The 25,250-nt window shown below is 44.0% G+C and overlaps 2 protein-coding genes across 2 annotated transcripts; one reads left to right on the top strand and one right to left on the bottom strand.

The window, feature by feature from the left end:
- Positions 1–387: 387 nt before the first annotated feature.
- Positions 388–11,031, top strand: LOC139307249 (tectonin beta-propeller repeat-containing protein 2-like; the record flags this gene model as incomplete). Its single annotated transcript, XM_070931087.1, has 14 exons — positions 388–627; positions 848–915; positions 1,082–1,197; positions 1,505–1,678; positions 4,754–4,934; positions 6,239–6,380; positions 6,464–6,689; positions 6,775–6,864; positions 7,361–7,458; positions 7,567–7,702; positions 9,136–9,284; positions 9,375–9,516; positions 9,851–10,000; positions 10,880–11,031. Coding segments are annotated over 14 exons (2,064 nt in total), but the record flags the coding sequence as incomplete, so codon positions are not given.
- A 3,109-nt stretch (positions 11,032–14,140) lies between these two features.
- LOC139307253 (ankyrin repeat domain-containing protein 9-like) lies at positions 14,141–14,971 on the bottom strand. Its single transcript, XM_070931090.1, has one exon. The coding sequence runs from the start codon at positions 14,969–14,971 to the stop codon at positions 14,141–14,143; it is 831 nt and encodes a 276-aa protein (XP_070787191.1).
- Between the last annotated feature and the right edge of the window lie 10,279 nt (positions 14,972–25,250).

Here is a 25,250-nt window from a genome sequence, read left to right as displayed (position 1 = left end):
CTGCAGCTAGCGCAGAATGCTGCTGTCCATCTGGTGTTTAACTTTGTAAAGTTTTCCCACACAACTCTTCTTCATTCACACACATGCCACTTACATTAAGTTCAAGACTCTAGTGCTGGTCTATATGGCAGTGAAGGGAACTTCCTACCTACAATCCATGGTCAAACCCTGCACTCCTTGTCCACAGATGAACTCCGTTCATCTTGTTCAAGGCCCTTCTCTATTCCGGCTCCTCAGTGGTGGACTGAACTGGTTTGCACTTCCAGTGCTTGATGATCTTTAACTCTTGTTCCTATTGTGTTTGAATGCACTGGGTATACATGTAATGTTTTGGACTAAAGCGTCTGAATGTAATTAAATCTTTAATTCCTCTGTGTTTGTGTACAGGATGATGACCTGGTACCCTCTGCTGGTCTGGTGGACCAGATGTTTTACTCCACTGTGTCCAGTCTGGACAGAAAACCCAGTATGTCCAGTGATGAAGAGGGAGACATCTACTGTCACACTCTGCTCTCTGCTGGCAGCAGGGGGGACGTCCTCAACTGTCCGTCCAATGAGATGAAGAAGACAACAGACAGACATATGGAACAAGACGCTCAGGACAGAGACACACACAAACCTGACCAGGTGAGACAGACAAAAACCTACCCAGGTGAGACACACACACAATCCTGACCAGGTGAGACACACACACACACACACACACACACACACACACACACACACACACACACACACACACACACACACACACAATCCTGACCAGGTGAGACATACTCAAAGCTGTCCAGTTAAGTCTGTCAGCAGGTACTGCATAAATATTTTGTTTTGTCTTTTCTCTGTCTAGTTGGCAGAAAGCTGGATGGGATACTCAGGACCAGGATGTGGAATACTGAGCCTGCAGGTGACTGACAGGTGGGTGGTCAGCTGACTCTCAAGTGACTAAAGTATGACCTGTGTATTTCAGGTATGAGTGTGTGTGTATGTTAAAGAAGGACTGCGGCCAGGTGATTGACAGGTGTCTGACAGTTGAATGACAGGTATCTTTTGTGTGATCTGACAGATGACTTGTGTGTTTCAGGTATGTGTGGTGTCTGGACTTTAAAGGAGGACTGTTCTGCAGCACTCTGCCTGAAACTGGACTTAACTGGCAGCGCTTTGAAGACAACGTCCACCAGGTGGCGTTATCACCTTCAGGTGAGGTGCTGACATCACATCTGACAGATCCTCTGTTCATTTGTTGTTCAGTTTTCTAAACATGATTTTAATTTGTTTTACTTTGTTTTTCAAAAAGAAACTTAAAACTATCATCAGTTACAACATTTGGTTGAGCTCATGTTAAAGCAGGCAGGAGACTGTCAGGTGTACAGGTGTATGTAGCATTCGCTGTGTGCTAACTGTTGCTAACTCCCCCAGGTAATCTGCTGTGGAAGGTGGCGCAGACTGTCAGGTGTACAGGTGTATGTAGCGTTACCTGTATCCTAACTGTTGCTAACTCCATCAGGTAATCTGCTGTGGAAGGTGGAGCAGAAGAGCATGACAGCGTTTGCTTGTGCTAAAGTATCAGTTAAAGGTAAACGTCACTGGTACAAAGCTGTGGAGCAAACAGCCTTCGTGGCTCTGAGTGATGACTCCGCCTGGATCATCAGGACCAATGGAGACCTCTACCTGCAGACAGGTAACTAACTACTTGTCTGGATATCTGTCTCACATGTTCAGTAACAACAATCTGCTGGTGTGAAGAAACCTGTCAATAGGAAGCACAAATAAAACACAAAGCTACAGGTTTCTATAGACAGTGACGGTTGGTGGTATATTTATTTACTGTATATAAGTATATATACTGTATGTAAGAACAGGACTCATTTTGTTTGTCTGATGTTGCTGTTTGCTCCACTGATCATTGAAAACACAATAATTTTCATTGCGTGTTGCGCCTCCTGCAGCTGTAATGTTTCCCTGTGACCAGCAGGGGGCATCCTGCTGCTGTTTGAACCTACAGCTGAGGCTCAGTCCACATCCACTGTACTGTAGCTTGTCAGTTTTATTTTACTGGTCACATATGATATGGAAGTTTTGATTGTACTTTAATAGTTGTAACCCACAGAAGACTATGCACAAATGTGTACAATGATCCACAAATATTTCACTATCCACAAACATGTATTTTTTTATTTGTGTTGTGCAAAGTAATATACACAAAAATATGAAGCGATTTGCAAATATGCATAACTTATTCTGTAAACATGTATTTCAATTTCAGATAAAAACGTTATAGGTAAAGAAACAGGTTTTGCACATTTGTGACTTCCCTCCTATTTGTTTGCGGATTTTTGGCCAATTCGTACCACAGCAGATCCGAAAAAATCCACATATATGAGGTGTAGTTACCAGTCTATCCAGGATCCTCATCCGTACAACAGGAGACAACAAGAACAGCAGCCTGTCTTCAACCAGGAGGGGAAACTCAAAGTGGAGCATCTTTATTTACCGACTACCAAAGTCAAACATCAACTGAAACAGCTACATTCACATCTAGTGACCTCAACGGATGACTATACTGCTGGTGAAATCCCTTTTCCTATGGGCCGGCTTTAATACCTAAAATACACAGCATCATCTGGACATTGTGGCACAAATCATGCAATTACAAATAAATACACCAAAGAAATACCCAAGCAACCAGAAAACTGACTCTTGTTTGTGCTCTTTATGCACTCAATGATTTTTTCACACTTACTGTGCTACCAGCTGGTCCCAGGCAGGGGTGACTACTCTAAAAGCTTTATACACTCTTTACAATCTGTGAAAATTCTTGATAAAACAACCAAGGAGCTACCATCATTGTACCATCGTTCAAAAGTATAATTCATTGACCTTTGACAGTTTTCTTTGTTGTGCAGATATGATTCTGATGTATAAATTAAGTCATGATCTGAAAGCATCAAGACGAACCAATCAGGTGATCACTGATCACTTGTATGGTACTAACTGTTTTCCAACGTGGAAAATATGTAATGTATATTGTGTATGATGTTGTTTTAAATGTGATGTATCGTTTGTAAATGTTGCCAATTGTATTGCTTTTAATTGTTTGTATTGTACTGTATTGTTTTCTAATATCTTCCTGCCCAGGGCCCGCAGATGTAAATTAGCTCTATAGCTAATTCTGGCTAACGGTTGTGTTGTGCATGGCCCCTTTTGAAACTATTTACTTTTTTAAAAACTATAATATTTTATGCGAAATTAAAATACTTGTTTTCAGAGTAAGCGTACTTGCAAATCGCGCCCTACTTTTGTGGAAATGACTTCACACAACACAAATAAAAAAATACATGTTTGTGGATAGTGAAATATTTGTGGATCATTGTACACATTTGTGGATTGTCTTCTGTGGGTTACAACTATTAAAGTCAAATCAAAACTTAATCAGAAGCAGAAGTATTTTATGGATCCCCAGGGGAAAATTTCACAATAAATATATAAAATAAATAAATAATATGACACCAGCAGAACACACATTTCCATTCACACTACATGACTACAGAAGGATAATGTGTACAAATATGAGTTATATGTATGTTTTAATAATATATCAGTGTGACTAGTGTGTTATTAGTGTCAGCATAGTCAGTTCTCCTCTCTGTGTCTGTCTGCACAGGAAAAGGACAAACACATGCAGGATACTTAAAATACCATGACATACATTTATTAATAAGTGGAGGTGAACAGAGATTCCAGTTACCGACTGTCTAAAGCTGTGCAGATTTGTAAGGATCCATCGGAAAAGAAAATGCGACTTGGTGCTTGTTTCTGTGTGAATATGAGTTCACTGGTTTATGGAGATAAACAGCTGGTGGAGCAAATTCTCCAGTTGTTGCCATTAAACCATTGCAGAAGAAGAAGAGGACACAACAATTTGACATCATTAAAAGAGCGCCAGTCAAAGCTCAAACGATGGAGAACCATGTGGAGATCATGATGGAAATATTGGTGTGGTGAGAAAGGTTACTGCCTCCTCATCGCTCCACACAGATCTGATGTTTCCAGCTCTTCATGTATAGCAGCATTTATTCATCAAGTCTGTTTCTCTGGCACTTTGTCACATTTTGATTTTATCGATAAACCATTTTCCATCTCAGCTAAGTGTAAAAACTTTTTTGCAATATTTTGAGCCGTTTTTTCAAATTTTTAGCATTTCCACACTTTTTTTTGTTCAAATTGAAAATGAGAATGAAAATAGGTGAATGGAAACACACCTACTGATATATGTGAGCAGTTTGGTTTATTTTGTCTGCCCTAACCCTAACCCTATTTATGCAGAATCAGCAATAATGTGGAATCTGTACCAGACTGTGGTTGTTCGGAGACAGCTGATCCTGAAGGTGAATCTCTGATTCCCCAGTGGATCTCTGTTCCAGTTCAGCTGTGGTCCTGGTCTCTTGGTAGTGACTGAAAGATTGAGATGGTGGATCCAAGCACATTAAATGAGTTTCCTCTCCAGGGAGTCTGTCTCCACCCTAGAGACAGGACAAGGAGCTCAAAGGAGAACTGCTGCTCCTTCATGTTGAGAGGAGTAGCTGAGGTGGTTCACCATTTGATCAGGATCCTCCTGGAGACCCCCGGGGCAAACCAGAACATACTGGATTATATATATCATCAGGTCCCGGGGACACATTGGGATCCGGAGGCGGAGGATAAAGGACTTTGTGTGCTGTTGCCAAGGTAACCGTTTTCTCTGTGTGTTCGTCAGGTCTTAGTGTGGACCGGCCCTGTGCTCGCTCGGTGAAGGTGGACTCTCCTTGTGTGTTCAGCCAGGTGTGTGTGAGAGGAGGTGTGGTTTGGGCTTTGAGCGAACACAAAGCTTTATTCTACAGAGAAGGACTGAACAGCTACTGCAGCGAGGGAGAGGGCTGGAAATACGACACAGTCAGGTACTACTACTGTAATACTACTGTAATACTGCTGTACTACTGCAATAGACTACCAGCCAACACTGATATTTCACTTACCTTAAAGGGGACCTATGATGCTTTTTCATATATATATATAATGTTACAATGTCTGATATTCATATTAAACGTTGCCCTGTGAGTTTCCAATGTTTTTTTTACTTTGGTGTCAAGCTGATGTCAGATAGGCACAGATTTCTTTATATGGTCATCTGCTCCAGACACAGCAGTGACAGCAGGTCTGCGAAGAAGAGGGACGCCTTGTCCACTCGCTCAGTCTGTCTGAGTTATTCTACCGCTCTGCTCAAGACGACTCTTTACTACTCAGGTTGTTCAGTTTGTCTCACAGAAAGTGCTTTTTCTGTTGTGAAGGAAAGTTGGTTGCTAAGTAATTGCTAACTACTGCTAACTGTCGCTGCTGTTAGCTAGTTAGCTGTGCAGCTAGCGGTCCTCTCAGTCCTACATATATATATGTATATATACCTATATCTATGCTCTTAGCTAGCTGACTCTAACCATCTGACTCTCAGAGCCTGGGCTGGCAAACCTGTAAACCTGTGCTTGGGGTGTAAACACCAACACTCCCCCACTATCTGTTTTTGTACAGTAATCAGTGAGGCCTGGCCCCCAGAAACACTCCGCTCCCACGGCATCTATTGTTTTTTTCAACTTACTTCTTGTCTCATTTCTGTTCTGATAAAAATTCATCACATTCAGTCCTCCTATCTCTATTTTCCAAGCTAAGTTACTGTAGCTGTCATATGCTGTCGAGCACAGAGGCTCCAGGATGAAACAGTGCAGGCTGTGCTCTGGGCTCAGAGGCTTCTTCCTGCCCCTCTGTAGGCTTCAGGAACCTGGCCAATCAGAAGACAGTGTGCATTTAAGGAGGGGAGCCTTAAAGAGACAGGCCAGTAACACGGCCAGTATAAGATAAATAAGGACTTTTTTGAACTGTGAATCCTGCAAAGTTACTTTAGTGGAGTCCCAGAATAAAAATATAGAGCTGGAAATGAGCATACTAGCTCATCTTGAATGAAACACAATATCATTATAATTCTTTTGTGACCATGATAGTATTGTTAGTTCACACTTGTTAGCATTGTTAGTATTATTAGCTTGGTTAGCATACACCATTAAAATCAGTTTGACTTTTAACTCTGAGCTAGTTTAAAATGAGCTGAGAGGGGAGATGATCCACCTGACAGCTGAAGATTTATTGATAACTGATAAATACATTTTCTGATTGTGTTACAATGTGTGTGTTATTGTGTGTTACTGTGTCACAGTGAGGCTCAGGGTCTGGAGTTGATGTGTGTTGCCCTGGGAGATGGTGGTACAGCCTGGGCACTGGATGCCAGTGGCAGCCTGTGGTTTAGAACCGGCATCTGTTCATCCAGACCGCAGGGCGACGATGACCACTGGTGGCAGGTCTTTGTGTTTGGTATTTAATGTTTGTCCTAGTTTGATCTCTATTCAGTTGTGCAGCTCAACAGCCTGTCTGTCTCCATCAGATCAGTATTTCGGACTACGTGGTCTTCGATCAGGGCAGTCTGTTCCAGACGCTGCTGCAAGCCACCCATAGTGTTGCCACTGTAACCAGGGCGCCGGTGGAGCGGGTGGTGGCCTTCCTGTCACAGTACTCACAGTGCCAGCCAAGCCTGGTCAGCGCCAATGCCAGCGGAGTCTGGGTCGCCTCGGGACGGAACCAGCTGCACCTGGCCCGCGGCAGTCTTGTGGGTCAGTAGAGTCCAGTATAACAGCAGAATAGACTAGTACACTAGTTTTCAGTTTTTCAGCTGCTGTTTGTATTCGGTTCCTCCAGGAACTTTCTGGCAGAACGTTGTTCCAAGAGGAACTGTCTCAGCCACCAGGTGGACCTTTATCACGTCTTCAGCTGTGCCTCACAGAGAAGGTCACACACCTGTACCCTACACATACACACACACCTCTGAAACTAGTCCCCCGACCTCTGCAACTAGTCCACTGACTTTTGCAACTAGTCCCCAGACCTCTTATACTAATCCCCAGACCTCTGCAACTAGTGTACCGACCTCTGCAACTAGTCCCCTGACTTCTGCAACTAGTCCCCCGACTTCTGCAACTAGTACCCGACTTCTGCAACTAGTCCACGGACTTCTGCAACTAGTCCCCGGACCTCTACAACTAGTGTCCCGTCCTCTGCAACTAGTCCCCAGACCTCTGCAACTAGTCTCCCGACCTCTGCAACTAGTCCCCTCACTTCTGCAACTTGTCCCCAGACCTCTGCAACTAGTTCCCCGACTTCTGCAACTAGTCCTCAGACCTCTGGACAGCAGTGTCCTTGTCCGTCTTTTATATGTAACACTAAACACACTTAAACAGTAAACACACCTGATCATCATTCTACCTGTGTGTTACCTGTTTCTCAGGTACATTCCTGTGGTTGGCTCAGAGCAGGAAGGATCTGTTCTGTGTTTGGGACCAGGATGGAGAGCTCCGCCCCTCCTCTGTCCCTCTACCACCTGAGGTAAAAACATCTGTCACCTGTCTCTGAGTCTGATTCTACTGATCTTTAGTCACTCTGATGGTCCCTGTGTTCTGCTGATGTTCTACTATGTTCTATCTTTGTGCTCAGGTGGAGCTGACTCACCTGTCTACCTGTCGTGATGCTCTGTGGGGTTTGGACACTCATGGTCGAGTCAGTATTCGTACACTGTCTCCATCCTGTCCTGTTGGACTCCACTGGACCCCCCTGGACCTCAGCCAGCTCGGTATGTACCTCAGTCATACAGGTGGTCTCTATTGGCGTCATACAGGTGGTGACTGGGTGGAGTCATACAGGTTAGTGAATAATGTATTTCTTATATTTGTTAGGTTAGGTTTATTGAAGAAAAGACATCAGTAATAATGTTGAGTGTTTATGAAAATGATTAATAGCTATAGATGAAGCACAAGCACAAATGAATATATATTAGTATATAATTTACAGTATGTAGTGTTGTATATACAAAATTATGAAGCTGCCCTTTAATGTCTTTTATTTTGTAAAGGAGTCGTGGGGTCAGATTTTGGTGTGTGTGTGTGTGTGTGTGTGTGTGTGTGTGTGGGAGGGCATCATTCACTTCTGGTCAGTTTACAGTTTGACGCACACACACACACACTCAGCTGTGTATCTTCGTCACATTGACAGGTGGAGGTTGTGTAACAGGTTTGTAAATCAGAGGTCAACATGGAGACTGTGTGTGTGTGTGTGTGTGTGTGTGTGTGTGTGTGTGTGTGTGTGTGTGTGCGTCCGTCATGTTGTAACCTGACTAGTGGGTCAGATCTGTTTTTAGTTCCTCTACCCTTCTCACTATCAGAAACCACATGACTGTCTCTCTCTCTGTCTCTCTGTCTAAGTGTCTACTTAATAAACACAGAGTCTAAGTCTCTACTTAATGAGCATCAAGTCTAAGTCACTACTTAATAAACACTGAGTCCAAGTCTGTACTTAATATACACCAAGTCTAAGTCTCTACTTAATCAACACAGAGTCTAAGTCTAATCCTAGTAGCCTGAGGGTAGAAGCTCTTCCTGAGCCTCTCAGCACTGACTTGGTGTATCCGGTACCTTCTTTCAGACTGCAGCTGGGAGAAAAGGCCGTTATCCAGGTGATATTCCAGCTGCTCAAAGCATTTCACCACTACAGAGTCATTTAGGCAGGCTGATCATGTTTTCTTGGGCCCAGGAATCGTCTGTCATGTACTATCTTCATATGTCCTGTTTGTACGTTCATTTTACTTTTACTATGCCTGCCTCAGGAATTGCCCCTCAGGGATAAATAAATTATTTTGAATTAAATTGAATTGAACTTAGAGGCGTTCTAGTAGTCCATGGGGAGGTTTTGATTGAATCTTGAAGTGTTTCTACGAGTCATTGGGGAAGTTTTAGAGTTCCATGGTGTTCAAGGGGTCCTTGAGGGGCATCAGATAGTCCATGAAGATGCTCTATTTGACCTTGAGGTTGTTTCTATAGGTCCTGAGGATTGTTTTAGGTTTCCTAAGACAGTTCAAGTGGCCCTTGAGGGGGTTCTAGTAGTCCATGGAGAGGTTTCTTTGATACTTGAGGAGGTTCTAGAGGTCCAAAAGTATGTTACAGTGGTCTATGAGGTTATGTACAGATATAAATGTGTGTGTTAAGGTAAAATGTCACCTGTGTGTTACAGGAAGTGTTCGTCTAGTCAGTGTGAGCTGCGGCAGTCAGAACGTCTGGGCCGTGGACAGTCAAGGAGTCGTTTACTTCAGAGTTGGAACCCAACCGCTGAACCCGAGCATGATGCTGCCGGCCTGGATCCACATAGAACCACCTGTACAGGTAACACACACACACTGGATCCACATAGAACCACCTGGGCACAGTGTGTGTGTCACCAGTCCTGGTAACTGTGACATTGTGTCCCTGCAGCAAATAGGAGTGCAGCTGGTCAGCATTCAGACGAGTCCTAACGATCGTCTCCTCTGGGCGTTGGACAACAGAGGAAGTGTCTTCGTCAGGACCGGACTCAGCGATGAGATGCCTGTGGGGACGGACTGGGAGCTGGTACCAGGTACATGTGTACATGTGTCTGTCTGATCTACACCCCTGTCTGTATGATCTGACCACCTGTCTGTCTGATCTGAAAACCTGTCTGTCTGATCTACACACCTGTCTATATCATCTGAACACCTGCCTGTCTGATCTGAACACCTGCCTGTCTGATCTGAACACCTGTCTGTCTGATCTGAATACCTGTCTGTATGATCTGAACACCTGTCTGTCTGATCTGAACACCTGTCTGACAGAGATTCACCAGTACATGTTTACTGGTGTTCATGGTCTCATTAATACTGTGAATACTGTACTTTAATCTGTGTACTTGAGTATATATTTGTGTATTTTAGGTTTAGCCGTCAGTCAGCTGGTCCTCAGCTCTCGGACAGTTTGGGTTCGGTGTGTAAACGGAGATCTGGCTCGACGTTACGGCGTCTCTGGCAGAAACCCTGCAGGAGATTACTGGAAGAAGATCCCTGGAAACGCCAACTGGTTAACTGGTAAGACTGGATTCATACTGGTGAGAATGGGGGGGGGGTCTCTGAATGATAGTGTAGAAGTACACCACATTTGGCAGGTTGAATTTCTTCAGCTGCCGAAGTAAGCACATCCTCTGCTGTGCTTTCTGGTATGAGCTGAACATTCAACTCGAGCTCCTGGTGATGATTGTGCCCAGGAAGTGGAAGGACTCCACAGTGTCGACTGGGTTGAGCTCCAAGTTGTTCAGTCCACACCAGGTCACCAGATGGTCAATCCTCCCACCTGTAGGCGGACTCATCCCCACCAGAGTGAGCCCAATGAGGGTGGTGTCATCCTCAAACTTCACGAGCTTGACGGACTGATGACTGGAGGTGCAGCTGTTGGTGTGCAGAGGGTAGAACATGCAGCCTTGAAAGGAACCGGTGCTGATGGTCCGGGAGTCAGAGATGTGTTTTCCCAGCTTCACGTGCTGTCTCCTTTCAGACAGGATGTCTGTAATCCACTCATCTGAGCTTGTCCTGCAGCAGAGCTGGGATAATGGTGTTAAAGGCGGAGCTAAAATCCTGAACCTGTACTATCCTCTGTTCTCAGATCAGTTACTTCAGTTTGACTTCAGTTGACCTTAACCATTTCAGACCCCCCACCCTCTATCTTTCCACATGATGTCAGTTTTAGTATGTATGAATATAAACATTCTATTCTCAGTAACTGAAGGTTATTAAAATAATATAGTTGTTGTCTCAGGTATTTCTCAGGTGTGTCTCTCTTCAGTCACATGATGTGCTGTATACCTATGTATATATCAATATGGACATTCATTCTCAGTAACTGAAGGTTACTAAAATAACATAAGGTGTTTGGTTGTCTCAGGTGTTTCATGTGTGTCCCTCTCTCTTCAGTGACTCCAGATGACGAGTTGTGGGTGGTCACTCTGATTGGTGGATTGTCCCGTCGCCTGACGAAGCTCCTTCCACATACTCCCTGTAGGCCCGCCCCCGCAGGCCCCTCCCTCAGCGGGGAAGACGGCGATGACGAATGGGAGCTCATCTGACCTGTGACATCACTGTGATGTCACTACTATTTTGTGTTGGTCTGTCTGATCTGGATTCACCTGATGGGACGTCGTGATGTCACAGTGACGCCACTTCCTATTAACAAACTTCCTTGTGAAGCGAGGAACTGACAGGAAGTGGGCTGTATGATGTCATTGCCGGACCGACACTGAGCAGGCAGGTGACATCACTTCCTGTGACATTAATGTTTAGTGGACGGTTCTGAAAGAAGATGGCTGCTACACAGGAAGCCCAGGTGGCTACTGGGAATTTAAGTGAACTGAGATTTTGTTTAACTTTTGTTTTAATAGGAAGCACTTTAATCTCTGAAGGGATGGTGGGCTACAGATGGACTGGTTCTGACTGGTACTGATTGGACCAAACCGGTTCAAACTGGTTCTAAATCTGCAAATTTGGTTTAGTTCAGGCTGGATCAGACTGCTTCTCATCTTCTAACTGGTTTTAACTGGTTCAGACAAGCTCTTAATCTGCTAATATTTGCTCCAGTTCAGTCTGGTTCTAACAAGTTCTGACTGGTCCTCAAACAGCTCACTCTCCTCCAGGCTCTAGTTGAGTCTGGCTCAGACTGGTTCAGTCTGGTATAGAGTGGCTTAAACTGGTTCTAAATGGTTCTAAATATATAAATAATACATTATTACTCAATTCTGTTCAGTCTGGTTCTAACTAGTTTCAAACTGGTTCTAAATGGGCCATTTTTCATTCCAGTTGAGTTCAGTTTGGTTGTACTGTATATGAGGATATTAAAGGGATATCTCACTGCAGAGGACCAAACTGGTTCCAACTAGTTTTAGCTGGTTCTAAATCAGCTTGTTTTTCATTAGAGTGGCTAACACTGGTCCCAGGTACTTGTAACTGGTTCTAAATGGCTCATTTTCTCCCAGTTTAGTTCAGTCTGGTTCTTTAATGAGGATATTAAAAGGACGTCTCACAGTTTAGTTCTTTTTTAAAGTATTTTAAGCCTTTATTACATATGTTCCCAGTTGGAAGTTGGAAGTGTTGGGATTGAATCAGAAACTGAGTCCAGATGTGATGAATGTAGACGATTTAATCATTTATATTTATTAGTGATCTGGATTTAAACAAAGGGCAGGGGTGATTAGGGACCCAACCTGCTGATCTGTCTGATGGGTTTTAGTTCACAAGCTGCCAGTTTTAATTTGGTTTTATGTTTTTAATCAACTGTAGCTTCAGTTTAGCTTCTTCTTCAGTTTTTCTTCTTCTGCAGAAGTTAACCCAGTCTGATCTCTTCTCCACTCAGAAGAGATCAGACTGAGTTAAACTGGTTAAATTGGGTTAAACTGGGTCAAACTGGCTACAGGCAGGAGCCTGCCCCGTGGAACTGATTCATGAAAAAAATGTAAATTTAATAAACATCTGTTTGTGTTTGTTGTTGAAACAAGTTTAACTCAGAAAAACATAAAGATTAAAACCTGGAGTCTGGTGGACAATAGTGGACCCTGAATGACTGTGGTGGACCCTAATGGATTGTGGTGGACTCTGAACATGTAGTGAGGTTCAAGTCTGAGGTCTGAACTCTGACAGCGTTGCCATGGAAACCTGAGCAGGTTTGCTTGCATTGTGATGTCATCCTGCTGTCAGCTGATTGGTTAGATGTTCTGCTGCTCACCAATAAGAATTCAGAGTAAACTCACCTGTTGTGTGATTTCATTAATTAATAAAGATGTTTAAACACTGAAGTGGCGTCAGGTTATAGCAGCCTGAGAGGAATACTTTCAGACACTGCTCAGGGCTGAAAAAAGGTCCTTCCAACTTTGTTTTTCAGCCAATATTTTTATTTACAGTTAATATTCTCCTACAAAGGCGCTGGAATTAAACATCAGTCACACATTAGACAGTAACACACAAAACTGTTAGTAGGTCAGTTCTGTTCTGACTCCACAGTGATAAACTGAACTCCACACTGATGTCAGGGCAGCAGAGTTAAAAACAAACTCTGTACAGACGTCAAACTTCACAGTGAAGGAACAAGAAGAAAAACACACTCCCTAAGAAAAGCATGTAAGTCCCAGCACTCATTCCACAGATGAGATCTACTGGGATCAGTTTTGTTCACAACATGAGGTGTTCAGTTTCTGTCAGCATCTAAACTGTAATATGAGTTGAGGATGATCAATATGATCGATGGAGGATATTTAAACCTGCAATAGCTCGGCTGCTAAAACAACAGGAAACAGCTGCTGTTCATGTCTGTAATGGTTCAGTGTCCACATGAGATTCAGTTTTAATAATTAAACCAGGATTCACACAGAAAATGTGTCAGACAGCAAACATACCAGAAGAATCTCTGCTGGAACAGATTCCTCCCCAGAGTCTCAAGTCTGCATGACGTATTTCTTTAGCCACATAGATGTTGGTTATTTTAGTTATTAAAAGTATTTTCTGACTTAATGAGACATGGGAGAAATGACAGGAAATGAGGAAGGTGTCCAGAGATGTTGTGTTTCACAACTGAACCACAGAAACCTCCTGGATGATTTACGGTGAAGAAATCTGTATTTGCTTTCTGCATTGTGACTCTGCTGCTGTCACAGGACACTGAGGTAGAAACATGTTGATACATCACATTTACAGAATGACTTCAACATGAACTGTTTCAATATTTTCACCTTTCAAAGGTCAAATGTTGTGTTTTACTTGATGGTAACAGGAACACTGACTCCCTAAATAATCTTCAGATTATTTCACCACTTCAGGTCTCAGAAACGTCACTCATCAAAAGAACTTATTTGAGTTTGTGATCAAATTAAAGCTGCACACAAATTCGTCATAAGTCACAACTTGATTCAGTTTCATCCACACTGACTTCATGTTAAAACCTCGTATCTCCAGGTTTGGTGACTTACATGTTTTCTAACACGTCTCCTCAAGGTCCTAAAGCCTGTAGGGTCAAATTAACTTTAATCTGTTGACCTTCTGGAGATACAAGGTTTTTATCTGACAGACTGTTCAGGTGATCATCGCTGATCAGTGAGGTCTGTTTTTAGTCTTTATTTACATTTTTTACATCATCAACACACCATCCAATCAGAGTAGCCCTGAGGTGTGTTGCCAGGGTGACGGGTGACGTCACTGCCAGCGGTGCGGCTGCAGGAATTCGGGCAGTGCAGTGATCTGATCCGGGCCAGACCGCGCCAAACACCTGAGCGCCTGCAGCAGGAGGGAGGGCGGGGCCAGACCGCCCAGCCAGCTGAACACGTCATTTCCCAGCAGACTTTGCCAGCGCTGCGGCTCCTCCTGCAGGCGGCGCAGCGCCGGTGGTTTGGGTAGGAAGAGCAGCAGGAAGTCAAAGCAGCGTTGCGCGTGACGTCGCTCCGTCGTGTCGGAGGAGACTAGTCGCTGCAGCGCTGCGTCGAGGCCGTCGGGCTGGGCACCATGAACCAGCAGCAGCAGCAGACAGTTGGGCCGCGACAGCTCCACCGCTAACTGCACCGCTGTCTTCTCTGCGTCTGCCACGTGCAAGCAGCCGCCTCTGCCGTCGAGGTAGTCCCGCCGCTCGCTCTGTGTGTCGCAGTTCTTCAGAGCCTCCGCTATCATGCTGAGAATCGATACGCGGTCGTAGCGCACCGCCACGTTCAGGTGCGGCGAGCCACTGCTGTGGCAGCAGCAGAAGCTGCAGCGTGGTGCTCTAAGGGCGCTCACTGAGTACCTGTTGAGCAGGTAGCGTGCATAGTCCTGGTGGTCGTGTACAAGAGCGTAAAGCAGCGCCTCAGACGGCAGGAAGGCTCGCGGGCGTCCGTCTTCCCAGCAGAAGACCTCCATACTGCGCATGTCCTCCAGCATCCAGACCGGCAGCTGCTCGCGCACAGCGCAGTAGAAGGAGAAGGAAGTCCGCTCACACTGACGCTGCGAGGGAGAGGAGGACAGATGCTCCAGCTGAGAGGACAGCAGCCACGGCATGACGACACTCAGCGACACACCTGGTCTGTAGGAAACAAACACCTTCTCTATGAGATGACACTATGAGCCTCTGAAATCCACCTGAGACACTTTAAACTGTTTGAACTTAATGATCCTGGTTCAGACTGCAGAGTCACAAACTGATTGACTGTCTCTCAGTCAAACCTCCGTCCACAGCTCCTTCAGACTTTTATAGCTTGTACACCCACCCACATCCCTCACCCCCCAGCTCTCCTCCCCCGCCGCCTCACCGCTCTGCCGCGCCGCCCCTCTCTCCGCCCGCCTTTGCCGTGATGACCCGCTCTTCTTGCCGCTCTCTCCGCCGCTCCGTTCCACATCTTCTGCGGCCAGTTCAGCTCCATGTGTGGATGTTTGTTTTGGGGCCGGGGCGGGGCGGGCCAGGACGGATCGAGTGTCTCACATAGCGAACATAGCGGCCTTGAAACTGCTGCAGGTTATAATGAAGACAGTAAACAACAGCAGAGACACAGTCAGGAGAACCAGTTCAGTCCACCACATTATTGATTATTATTCATGATTGATGTGTTTGTAAATAGGATACATTTGTTTACAGTCAGCAGCTAAACACACACACACACACTGATCAGCTGATTCAATCTTTTTTTTAAGTTTAAAACCTTTTTGAAGATTAAAGCTTTTGTTTCTTTTTGATGGTGATTGTGGAGATGCGTGGTTTTCAGCTGACAACAGTCACATGACTCTGATTCTGTTAAAAGATCAATGAGTTTGTTGTTCATTTACTGTCATACAAGGAGTGTGTTTTCATAAAAAACAATATAGTGTTCAAATGGATAAAAAGGTAAATAAGAATAATAATATTAAAGAGGACCTATTATGCTCATATCAGCTCTATATCTTTATTCTGGACTCCACTAGAGCAGCTCTGCATGATTCACAGTTAAAAAAAAGAAATAAGTCCTTCTTCATCTTATTTTGGCCCTTCATGCAGCCCCTCAGTTCACCCTCTGTCTGACACAAGTTGTTTGAGATCCTGTCTCTTTAAGGCCCCCCTCCCTAAAAGCCCACTTTCTTCTGGTTGGCCTGCAGCCTGCAGAGGGCATCATCATCTGAGCCCTGCCTCATCCTCATGCCCTTCTGGAGGTTCAGAAAGCAAATTGTAAACATATTAAGTAACTAATAATATTTTGGCAACTTCGCTGAGAGTGGACAGGAACAAAGATCACAGCACGACTTCTCTGGTAAATATATCACCTGCCAATTATGTGACATAATGTGGATTCAGTCTTTCAGTCACAGCCGTATATAAACATGTTTCTGTATAGGCCCTGTTAATGCAGGAAATAACGAAGCTAATAAAGTTATGCTGCTGCCACAAACCGACTGTAAAGTATCTCTCTGCACCATCCGTTATTTGTATTTTGGCCTGGTATAAACTCTGAACAGAAAACTGAAAAGCTGTTGTGCTGTGCCTGGAGCAGATGAGCTGACATCAGCTCATCATCATCACCACCATCATAATCATCATCACTACATTACTTTATCTGGACACTTTACTTTATTCTGGTCACTGCACTGTTTGATATTTATCTTATTTTTATTTTTATTCTTATTTTATCTTTTATACTCTACTTATTTGTTATCAAAACAATAGCACCTTCAGACCACGGCAAATTCCTTGTAATGTATGTTACTTGGCAATAAACAGTTTCTGATTCTGATTCTGATTCTGCTCACCATCATCATTATCACCATCATCATCATCACCACCACCATCATCATCATCACCATCATAACATCATCATCATAACATCATCATCATCATCATCATCACCATCATCATGGCCACCGGCTTGTTTTTAGCATTGAAGCTAGCTAGGTAAGAGGGACTGTAGAAAACATCACTGCTGATTTTACACTACCAACATGTCTCTAACAGAGATATTACTAACCTCAAGGAAGATATCTGTAGGCTCTCTGTGAAGCCGTGAAAGAAGGACTCCTTGCTGTCAAGTGATATTGACACGGCAGCAGCACAAGCCAGGAAGATCTAAGCTATGAACTCTGCCATCACGGATACTAGGAATGTTAATGATTAATAATTAATCGAGTAATTGCTGTTAAGAATTTAACCAATTAAAAATGTGGTAACCGACAATGTATGTTTTGTGTACCATCTCAGAAAAAACTACTGGCTCAACAAAGGAAGAAGCGGTCAGGGGGACATGGTGAGACAAGATGAAGAAAAAAAATGTAGTCCAGCGTGGAAGTATTATTATAAATACTGTGACACGTCATAAAATACAGCTTCAGTTCAACATTGCTGTTGTACCATCTGAAGAGTTGGTGCCCAACAGTTGCAGTGCAAGTGAAAGTGGAACACTGTGTCCTCCCTACAAACAATCCCATCGTGTTAGCTGGAAGGGGTTGTAGTGATGAGCGTTCAGAGGCAATAACTAGAGACTTTAACATTTTGAATGAATTAACACTGAACAAATGTTAAAAAAAATTAAAATTGACAAAATGTGCCACCCCAACAGATACTGTGCTGTGGGATTCAGCACGTCCTCAACCATCCTCTTACCAACCCCTAACCCTTATGAAACCTGGTTGGAGGTGGTTGTCAGGGGTGGAGGAAGGAGGGGGGGACCGGCTGATTCTCCTCCACCTGACAAATACACTGCACGCACAATTATTAGGCAAGTGAGTATCTTGACCTTATCGTCATTTTCATGCATATTTTCCAACTCCAAGCTATATAAACTTGAATGCTAAATGGATTTAAGCATTATCAGGTGATGTGTATTTGTGTAATGAGGGAGGGTGTGGCCTAAAGTGATCAACACCCTATATCAAGGTGTGCATAATTATTAGGCAGCTTCTTTACCTCAGACAAAATGGGCCAAAAAAGAGATTTAACAGACTCTGAAAAGTCAAAAATTGTAAAATGCCTTTCAGAGGGATGCAGCACTCTTGAAGTAGCTAAGCTATTGAGGCGGGATCACCGAACAATCAAACGTTTTGTTGAAAACAGTCAACAGGGTCACAAGAAACGTGTGTAGGGTTAAAAAATACGCAAATTAACTGCTAGAATTAAACAAGAATTAAATGTGAAGCTACCAGGAACCCATTAACCTCCAGTGCTGCCATATTCCAGAAATGCAACCTACCTGGAGTGTCCAGAAGTACAAGGTGTTCGGTGCTCAGAGACATGGCCCAGGTAAGGAAGGCTGAAACACGACCACCACTGAACAAGACTCATAAGTTGAAACGTCAAGACTGGGCCAAGAGATATCTGAAGACAGATTTTTCAAAGGTTTTATGGACGGATGAAATGAGAATGACTCTTGACGGACCAGATGGATGGGCCGGATCACTACTGGGCACAGAGCTCCACTTCGAGTCAGACGCCAGCAAGGTGGAGGTGGGGTACTGGTATGGGCTGCTATTATTAAGGATGAGCTAGTTGGACCTTTTCGGGTTGAAGATGGACTTAAAATAAACTCCCAAACCTACTGCCAGTTTTTAGAAGGTACTTTCTTCAAGCAGTGGTGCAGGAAAAAGTCTACATCATTCAAGAAGGCCATGATCTTTATGCAGGACAATGCTCCATCACAAGTACTCCACTGCGTGGCTAGCCAGCAAAGGCCTTAAAGATGACAGAATAATGACATGGCCCCCTTCCTCACCTGACCTAAACCCTATTGAGAACTTGTGGGCCCTTCTTAAACGTGAGATTTACAGTGAGGGAAGACAATACACCTCTTTGAACAGCATTTGGGAGGCTGTGGTTGCTGCTGCACAAAAAGTTGATCATCAACAGATCAAGAAACTAACAGATTTCATGGGTGGAAGGCTCATGACAGTTATTGAAAAGAAGGGTGGCTATATTGATCACTGAATACTTGTTGAAATGTCAAGTGTTTATTTGTAAATTTCGAGTTGTTTATTTGTTATTCTTACTCTAATAAATGAAAATAAACAAGTGAGATGGGAAATGTTTAGTTTTTCATTTAGTTGCATAATAATTCTGCACACTAATAGTTGCCTAATAATTGTGCACACATAGATATTCTCCTGAGAAAGCCAAAACTCACTTTTCCTTTGTTAAATACTCAGGTTTGAGGTTTATTAACATTTTGGATTGACTGAGAGCACTGTATTTGTTCAAAAAATTAATCCTCAGGAATACAACTTGCCTAATAATTGTGCGCGCAGTGTAGATTCACAGCGCTGCCAGATGAAGCCCTGGACCACCTAGATGATGCTGCCAAAACCTGCCCGGATGCAGACTGTGTCCCTTCTGGAGCAGCTCCTGATCCTGCTCACTGTCCAGCGGTGCCTGCTCATAGATTCAGCTGTGGTAGGGTGAGGTCCTCGGCCAAAGCTGTGCTGCATATCCCCTCTGCTGCCACTGTGCCTGTGGTGTTATCCACTCAGCCGTGCTCTCCTGATCTTGGCCATCAGTGCCCACTTTCGGGCAGGGCTGGGTCCTCCAATTGCGGTTCCAGTGGTTCTAATGCCGAATCCTCCTCTGACTCCATTTCAATGGGGCAGCTGACCAGTTCTACCACAGACAGATTGGCTCCCTTTACATTACCTGGTCACGGACACATACTTGTCATTTCCATGGGTACTCATGTCAGAATAAGTGCTGTGAATGATGTAGCACTGTCAGACCATTTCTTCAGTGTTCTCTTGAGAACAGTGAGCTATCACTAGAAGAGATGTCAAGAAACGGTACTTCTGCAAGACATAAATGCAGACCTTTTAAACTCACTTTCTTTTGCCTTTATCAAAGAGCAGCAGTTGTGATAACCTGGCCAATCGTTTTAACTGTCTTCTGTTAGACAGTATCACTAAGATCTAAAAGAATCTCTAGCAAATGTAAAGCCCCATGGAAAGATGCTGAGATCATAAAGCAGCTCAAAAGTGACTGCCGAAAAGCTGAGAGGAGGTGGAGAAAAACAAAACTGCACGTTGACTGAAAAACACCCTCTTACACCAAAAGCTTGAAACAGGCCAGGAAACAATTCTTCTCAACTCTTGCCGACATCCACAAAAACGATCCGAAACACCTTCTCTCAACCGAAACACTGTACATTGTAGAGGATTACAAGTACCTGGGAGTTCACAATTACAATAAACTGGACTGGGCAAAGAACACTAAGTCCCCCAGCAGTCTAGGCCTATAGCAGCATAACTAGGGGCTGGTCCAGGCAGGCCTGAGCCAGCCCTGACTATAAGCGTTATCAAAAAGCAAAGTTTTAAGCCTACTCTTAAAAGTAGAGAGTGTGTCTGCCTCCCGGACCCAAACTGGGAGCCGATTCCACAGGAGAGGAGCTTGATAGCTGAAGGCTCTGGCTCTTGTTCTGCTTTTGGAGACTCTAGGAACCACAAGCCACCCTGCATTCTGGGAGCGCAGTGCTCTAGTGGGGTAATAGGGTACTATGAGCTCTTTAAGATATGATGGTGCCTGACCAGTAAGAGCTTTGTAAGTCAGGAGAAGGATTTTAAACTCTATTCTAGATTTTACAGGGAGCCAGTGCAGCAAAGCTAACAGGAGAAATATGATCTCTTTTCCTGGTTCCTGTCAGTACACGTGCCGCAGCATTCTGGATCAGTTGGAGTGTCCTCAGGGACTTATTGGGACAGCCCGATAATAAGGAATTGCAATAATCCAGCCTAGTCGTGACAAATGCATGGACTAATTTTTCTGCATCTGTTTGAGACAGGATCTTCCTGATTTTTACAATGTTACGGAGGTGAAAGAAGGTAGTCCTTGAAGTTTGTTTTACGTGGGAGTTAAAGGACATGTCCTGATCAAAGACAACTCTGAGATTCCTCATGGTGGCACTGGAGGCCAGGGCAATGCCATCTAGGGTAACAATATCCTTAGATACTGTGTTTCTGAGGTGTTCAGGGCCAAGAACAATAACTCCTGTCTTGTCCGAGTTCAACATCAGATAATTACAGGTCATCCAGGTCTTTATGTCCTTAAGGCATGCTTGGAGCTTGGCTAACTGATGAGGTTCTTCTGGCTTGATCGATAAATATAGCTGGGTATCATCCGCATAGCAATGAAAATGTATGGAGTGTTTTCTAATGATATCTCCTAAAGGAAGCATACATAAGGTGAATAGTATAGGTCCAAGCACAGAACCTTGTGGAACTCCATGACTGACTTTGGCGTACATGGAGGATTCATCGTTAACATGTACAAACTGAGATCGATCTGATAAATACGACTTAAACCAGCTTAGTGCGGTTCCTTTGATGCCAATTAAATGTTCCAGTCTCTGTAATAGGATATGATGGTCAATGGTGTCGAATGCAGCACTGCGACTGCTTTCTCAAGAATCTTGGAGAGAAAGGGAAGGTTAGATATATGTCTATAGTTGGCTAAAACCTCTGGATCAAGAGTGGGCTTTTTAAGAAGAGGTTTAATTACAGCTACTTTAAAGGACTGTGGTACGTAGCCTGTTAATAAAGACAGATTGATCATGTCTAGTAAAGAAGTGCTGACTAAAGGTTAAACCTCTTTAAGTAGCCAGGTTGGGATGGGGTCTAAGAGACAAGTTGATGGCTTAGATGAAGAGATGGTTTTAGTAATTTGGTGAAGGTCAACGGGAGAAAAGCAATCTAAATATACATCAGGTTTTACAGCTATTTCTGAGATTCCTGTGTTTGAAGGTAAGGTACCACCTGAAGACAGGAGGTGATCAATTCTGTCTCTAATAGTTAGAATTTTATCATTAAAGAAGCTCATGAAATCATTACTGCTGAGGGTTATAGGAATACATGGCTCAATAGAGCTGTGACTCTCTGTCAGCCTGGCTACAGTACTGAAGAGAAACCTGGGGTTGTTCTTGTTCTCTTCTATTAATGATGAGTAATAGGCTGCTCTGGCTTTACAGAGGGCCTTCCTATAAGTTCTAAGACTATCTTGCCAAATTAAACGTGATTCCTCCAGTTTGGTGGAGCGCCATTTCCTTTCAAGTTTCTGCACTGATTGCTTTAATTTGCGGGTTTGGGTGTTATACCATGGAGCTGACTTTCTTTGTTTTATTATCTTCTTTATAAGAGGGGCAATAGAGTCAAGTGTCAATTGCATTGAGCCTGCAGCACTGTCAACAAGATTGTCCATTTGAGAGGGACGAAGGTTAGCATAGGAGTCCTCAGTTGTATTGAGACATGGCATTGAATTTAATGCCGATGGAATCACTTCCTTAAATTTAGCTACAGCACTATCAGATAGATATCTGGTGTAGGCTTTTTTGCCTAATGGCGTGTAGTCCAGTAATAGGAATTCAAAAGTTATTAAATAATGGTCCGATAACAAAGGATTCTGTGGAAAGACAATTAGATGTTCAATTTCAAGTCCATATGTCAGAACCAGGTCGAGGGTGTGATTAAAACAGTGAGTGGGTTTCTGTACCCTCTGACAGAAGCCGATCGAATCCAATAAAGAGATAAATGCAGTACCAAGGCTATCCTTATCAACGTCCACATGAATATTAAAATCACCTACGATAATGACTTTGTCTGTTTTAAGGACTAAACCTGATAAAAACTCTGAGAATTCAGATAAAAATTATGGACCTGGAGCACGATAGACTATAACGAATAAGACTGGCTTCAGTATTTTCCAGGTTGGAAGTGAGAGACTCAGAATGAGGCTTTCAAATGAGTTACAATCCAGTTTAGGTCTAGAGTTCATCAACAGGCTTGAGTCAAAAATGGCTGCAACTCCACCTCCTCGGCCGGTGCCTCGGGGGATGTGAGTATTAGTATGACTGGGCGGAGTGGATTCATTCAGGCTGACATACTCTTCACGACACAGCCAGGTTTCTGTCAGACACAGTAGATCAATATGATTATCTGATATTAGCCTGTTTACTAATACAGCTTTAGATGAGATCTGATGTTTAACAGTCCACATTAATTTTCCTATTGTTTTGGCCTATAGCAGTAGTGGTCTTAATTTTTATTAAGTTTTTATTTATGACTCCTCTCTTGTTAACTTTTGATTGAATTAATTGAAGTGGTTGGGGGGCAGACACAGTCATAATGGGGTTTTGGGTGGGTAACTGCTCTAATGGAAGCACAGAGAAGCGTGTAGGACTGCGACTCTGCCTCCTGGTCTGGACTCTGGGTTGTCCCAGTTTTGGTTCACTAATAAAGTCGGTCAGATTTCTAGATATGAGAGCCGCTCCATCCAAAGTGGGATGAATGCCGTCTCTCCTCATCAGACCAGGTCTCCTCCAGAAAGTCCGCCAATTATCTACGAAGCCCACATCGTTTGCTGGACACCACCTATCCTCTATGCTGTTGCATGCTGGGGCAGCAGGCTGAGGGTGGCAGACTCCAACAGACTCAACAAACTGATCCGCAAGGCCAGTGACGTTGTGGGGGTGAAGCTGGACTCTCTGATGGTGGTGTCAGAGAGGAGGATGCTGTCCAAGCTGCCCGCCGGTCACCTCTACAATGTGCTAACCCTAACCCTCCGGCCCATGGTCAAGCCACACTTGGACCCCCTTCAGTGCGCCTATCAGCTCCGACTTGGAGTTGAGGATGCCATCATCTATCTGCTCAACCACGTCTACGCCCACCTGGATAAGCTGGCGAGCACTGTGAGAGTCATGTTTTTTGACTTCTCCAGTATGTTCAACACCATCCGTCCGGCTCTACTGGGTGAGAAGCTGACGGAGATGCAGGTGGATGCCCCCCTCGTGTCCTGGATTGTCAACTACCTGACTGGCAGACCACAGTATGTGCGCTTACAACACTGTGTGTCAGACAGAGTGGTCAGCAACACGGGGGCCCCGCAGGGAACTGTCCTCTCTCCCTTCCTCTTCACCGTCTACACCACAGACTTCAGCTACTGCACAGAGACCTGCCATCTTCAGAAGTTTTCTGATGACTCATCAATAGTTGGATGTATCAGTAAGGGTGGTGAGGAGGAGTACAGGGTTACTGTGGACAACTTTGTCACATGGTGCGAGCAGAACCACCTGCAGCTCAACGTGAGAAAGACAAAGGAGCTGACTGTGGATCTGAGGAGGACCAAGGTGCCGATGACCCCTGTTTCCATCCAGGGGGTCAGTGTGGACATTGTAGAGGATTACAAGTACCTGGGAGTTCACATTGACAATAAACTGGACTGGGTGAAGAACACTAATACAAGAAGGGCCAGAGCCGTCTCTTTTTTCTGAGGCGGCTGAGGTCCTTCAACATCTGCCGGACTATGCTGAGGATGTTCTATGAGTCTGTGGTGGCCAGTGCTATCCTCTATGCTGTTGCATGCTGGGGCAGCAGACTGAGGGTAGCGGACTCCAACAGACTCAATAGACTGATTCGCAAGGCCAGTGATGTAGGGGTTGAGCTGGACTCTGTGACGGTGGTGGCAGAGAGGAAGATGCTGTCCAAGCTGCGGGTCATCTTGGACAATGTCTCACATCCTCTCCATGACGTACTGGTTGGACACAACAGCACCTTCAGTGGGAGACTCATTCCTCCCAAATGTACAACTGAGCGCCACAGGAAATCATTCCTGCCTGTGGCCATCAAACTGTTCAACTCCTCCCTCCCAGACTGGCAATCTTCTACATATACTACCTCAATATTAGTTATTCTTAAACGACAGTGCAATACATATATATATATATATATATACATACATATACATTGCTATTGTATATATTTTTATTTTATATTTATATTTATATTTTGTACATACTTTTATTTCTAAATTCAGGGTGATGCTATTGATCTTTTTAGTCTTCATCCAGCCCCCTTAATCCACTTCCAGCATCATTTTTTAAATCTGTTTATTCTTTTTTAACAGACTTCTAAAAAAGAACAACCTGGACCCTGATGCACTTAGCAACTATCAATCTCCAACCTCACCTTCCTGAGTAAGATCATTGAGAAGGTTGTATATCAGCAACTGAACTGCTATCTACAGATAATAATATTCATGATCATTGAGGGTCATGGGATCCTGCTGGAAATGCTAAGAAACTGGGTGGGTCTGTCTGACACGGCCTGTCCGTCTCCAGTGGTTTGAATCCTACCTGCATAATCGCAACTTCATTGTAACACCTGGGACTTCCACTCCATCAAATCCACAAATTAGTGTGTGGGGTCCCACAGGGCTCCATCCTGGATTCTCTTCTATTTAACTTGTATATGCGTCCCCTTATCAGCAAACATAACATCAGCTACCATAATTATGTTGACAACACGCAGCTTCTCATCTCACTAGCCACAGACGATTTCTTCTCCCTTGCTCCCAGCT

This window comes from Enoplosus armatus, unplaced genomic scaffold (genome assembly GCF_043641665.1).
Source record: "Enoplosus armatus isolate fEnoArm2 unplaced genomic scaffold, fEnoArm2.hap1 Scaffold_50, whole genome shotgun sequence".
Lineage (NCBI taxonomy): Eukaryota > Metazoa > Chordata > Actinopteri > Centrarchiformes > Enoplosidae > Enoplosus > Enoplosus armatus.
This window is presented reverse-complemented; position numbering and strand designations above follow the sequence as displayed.

What these genes read in the sequence shown, in the direction of transcription:
- LOC139307253 (XM_070931090.1), bottom strand. Translation starts at nt 14,971, where the DNA reads ATGCCGTGGCTGCTGTCCTCTCAGCTGGAGCATCTGTCCTCCTCTCCC.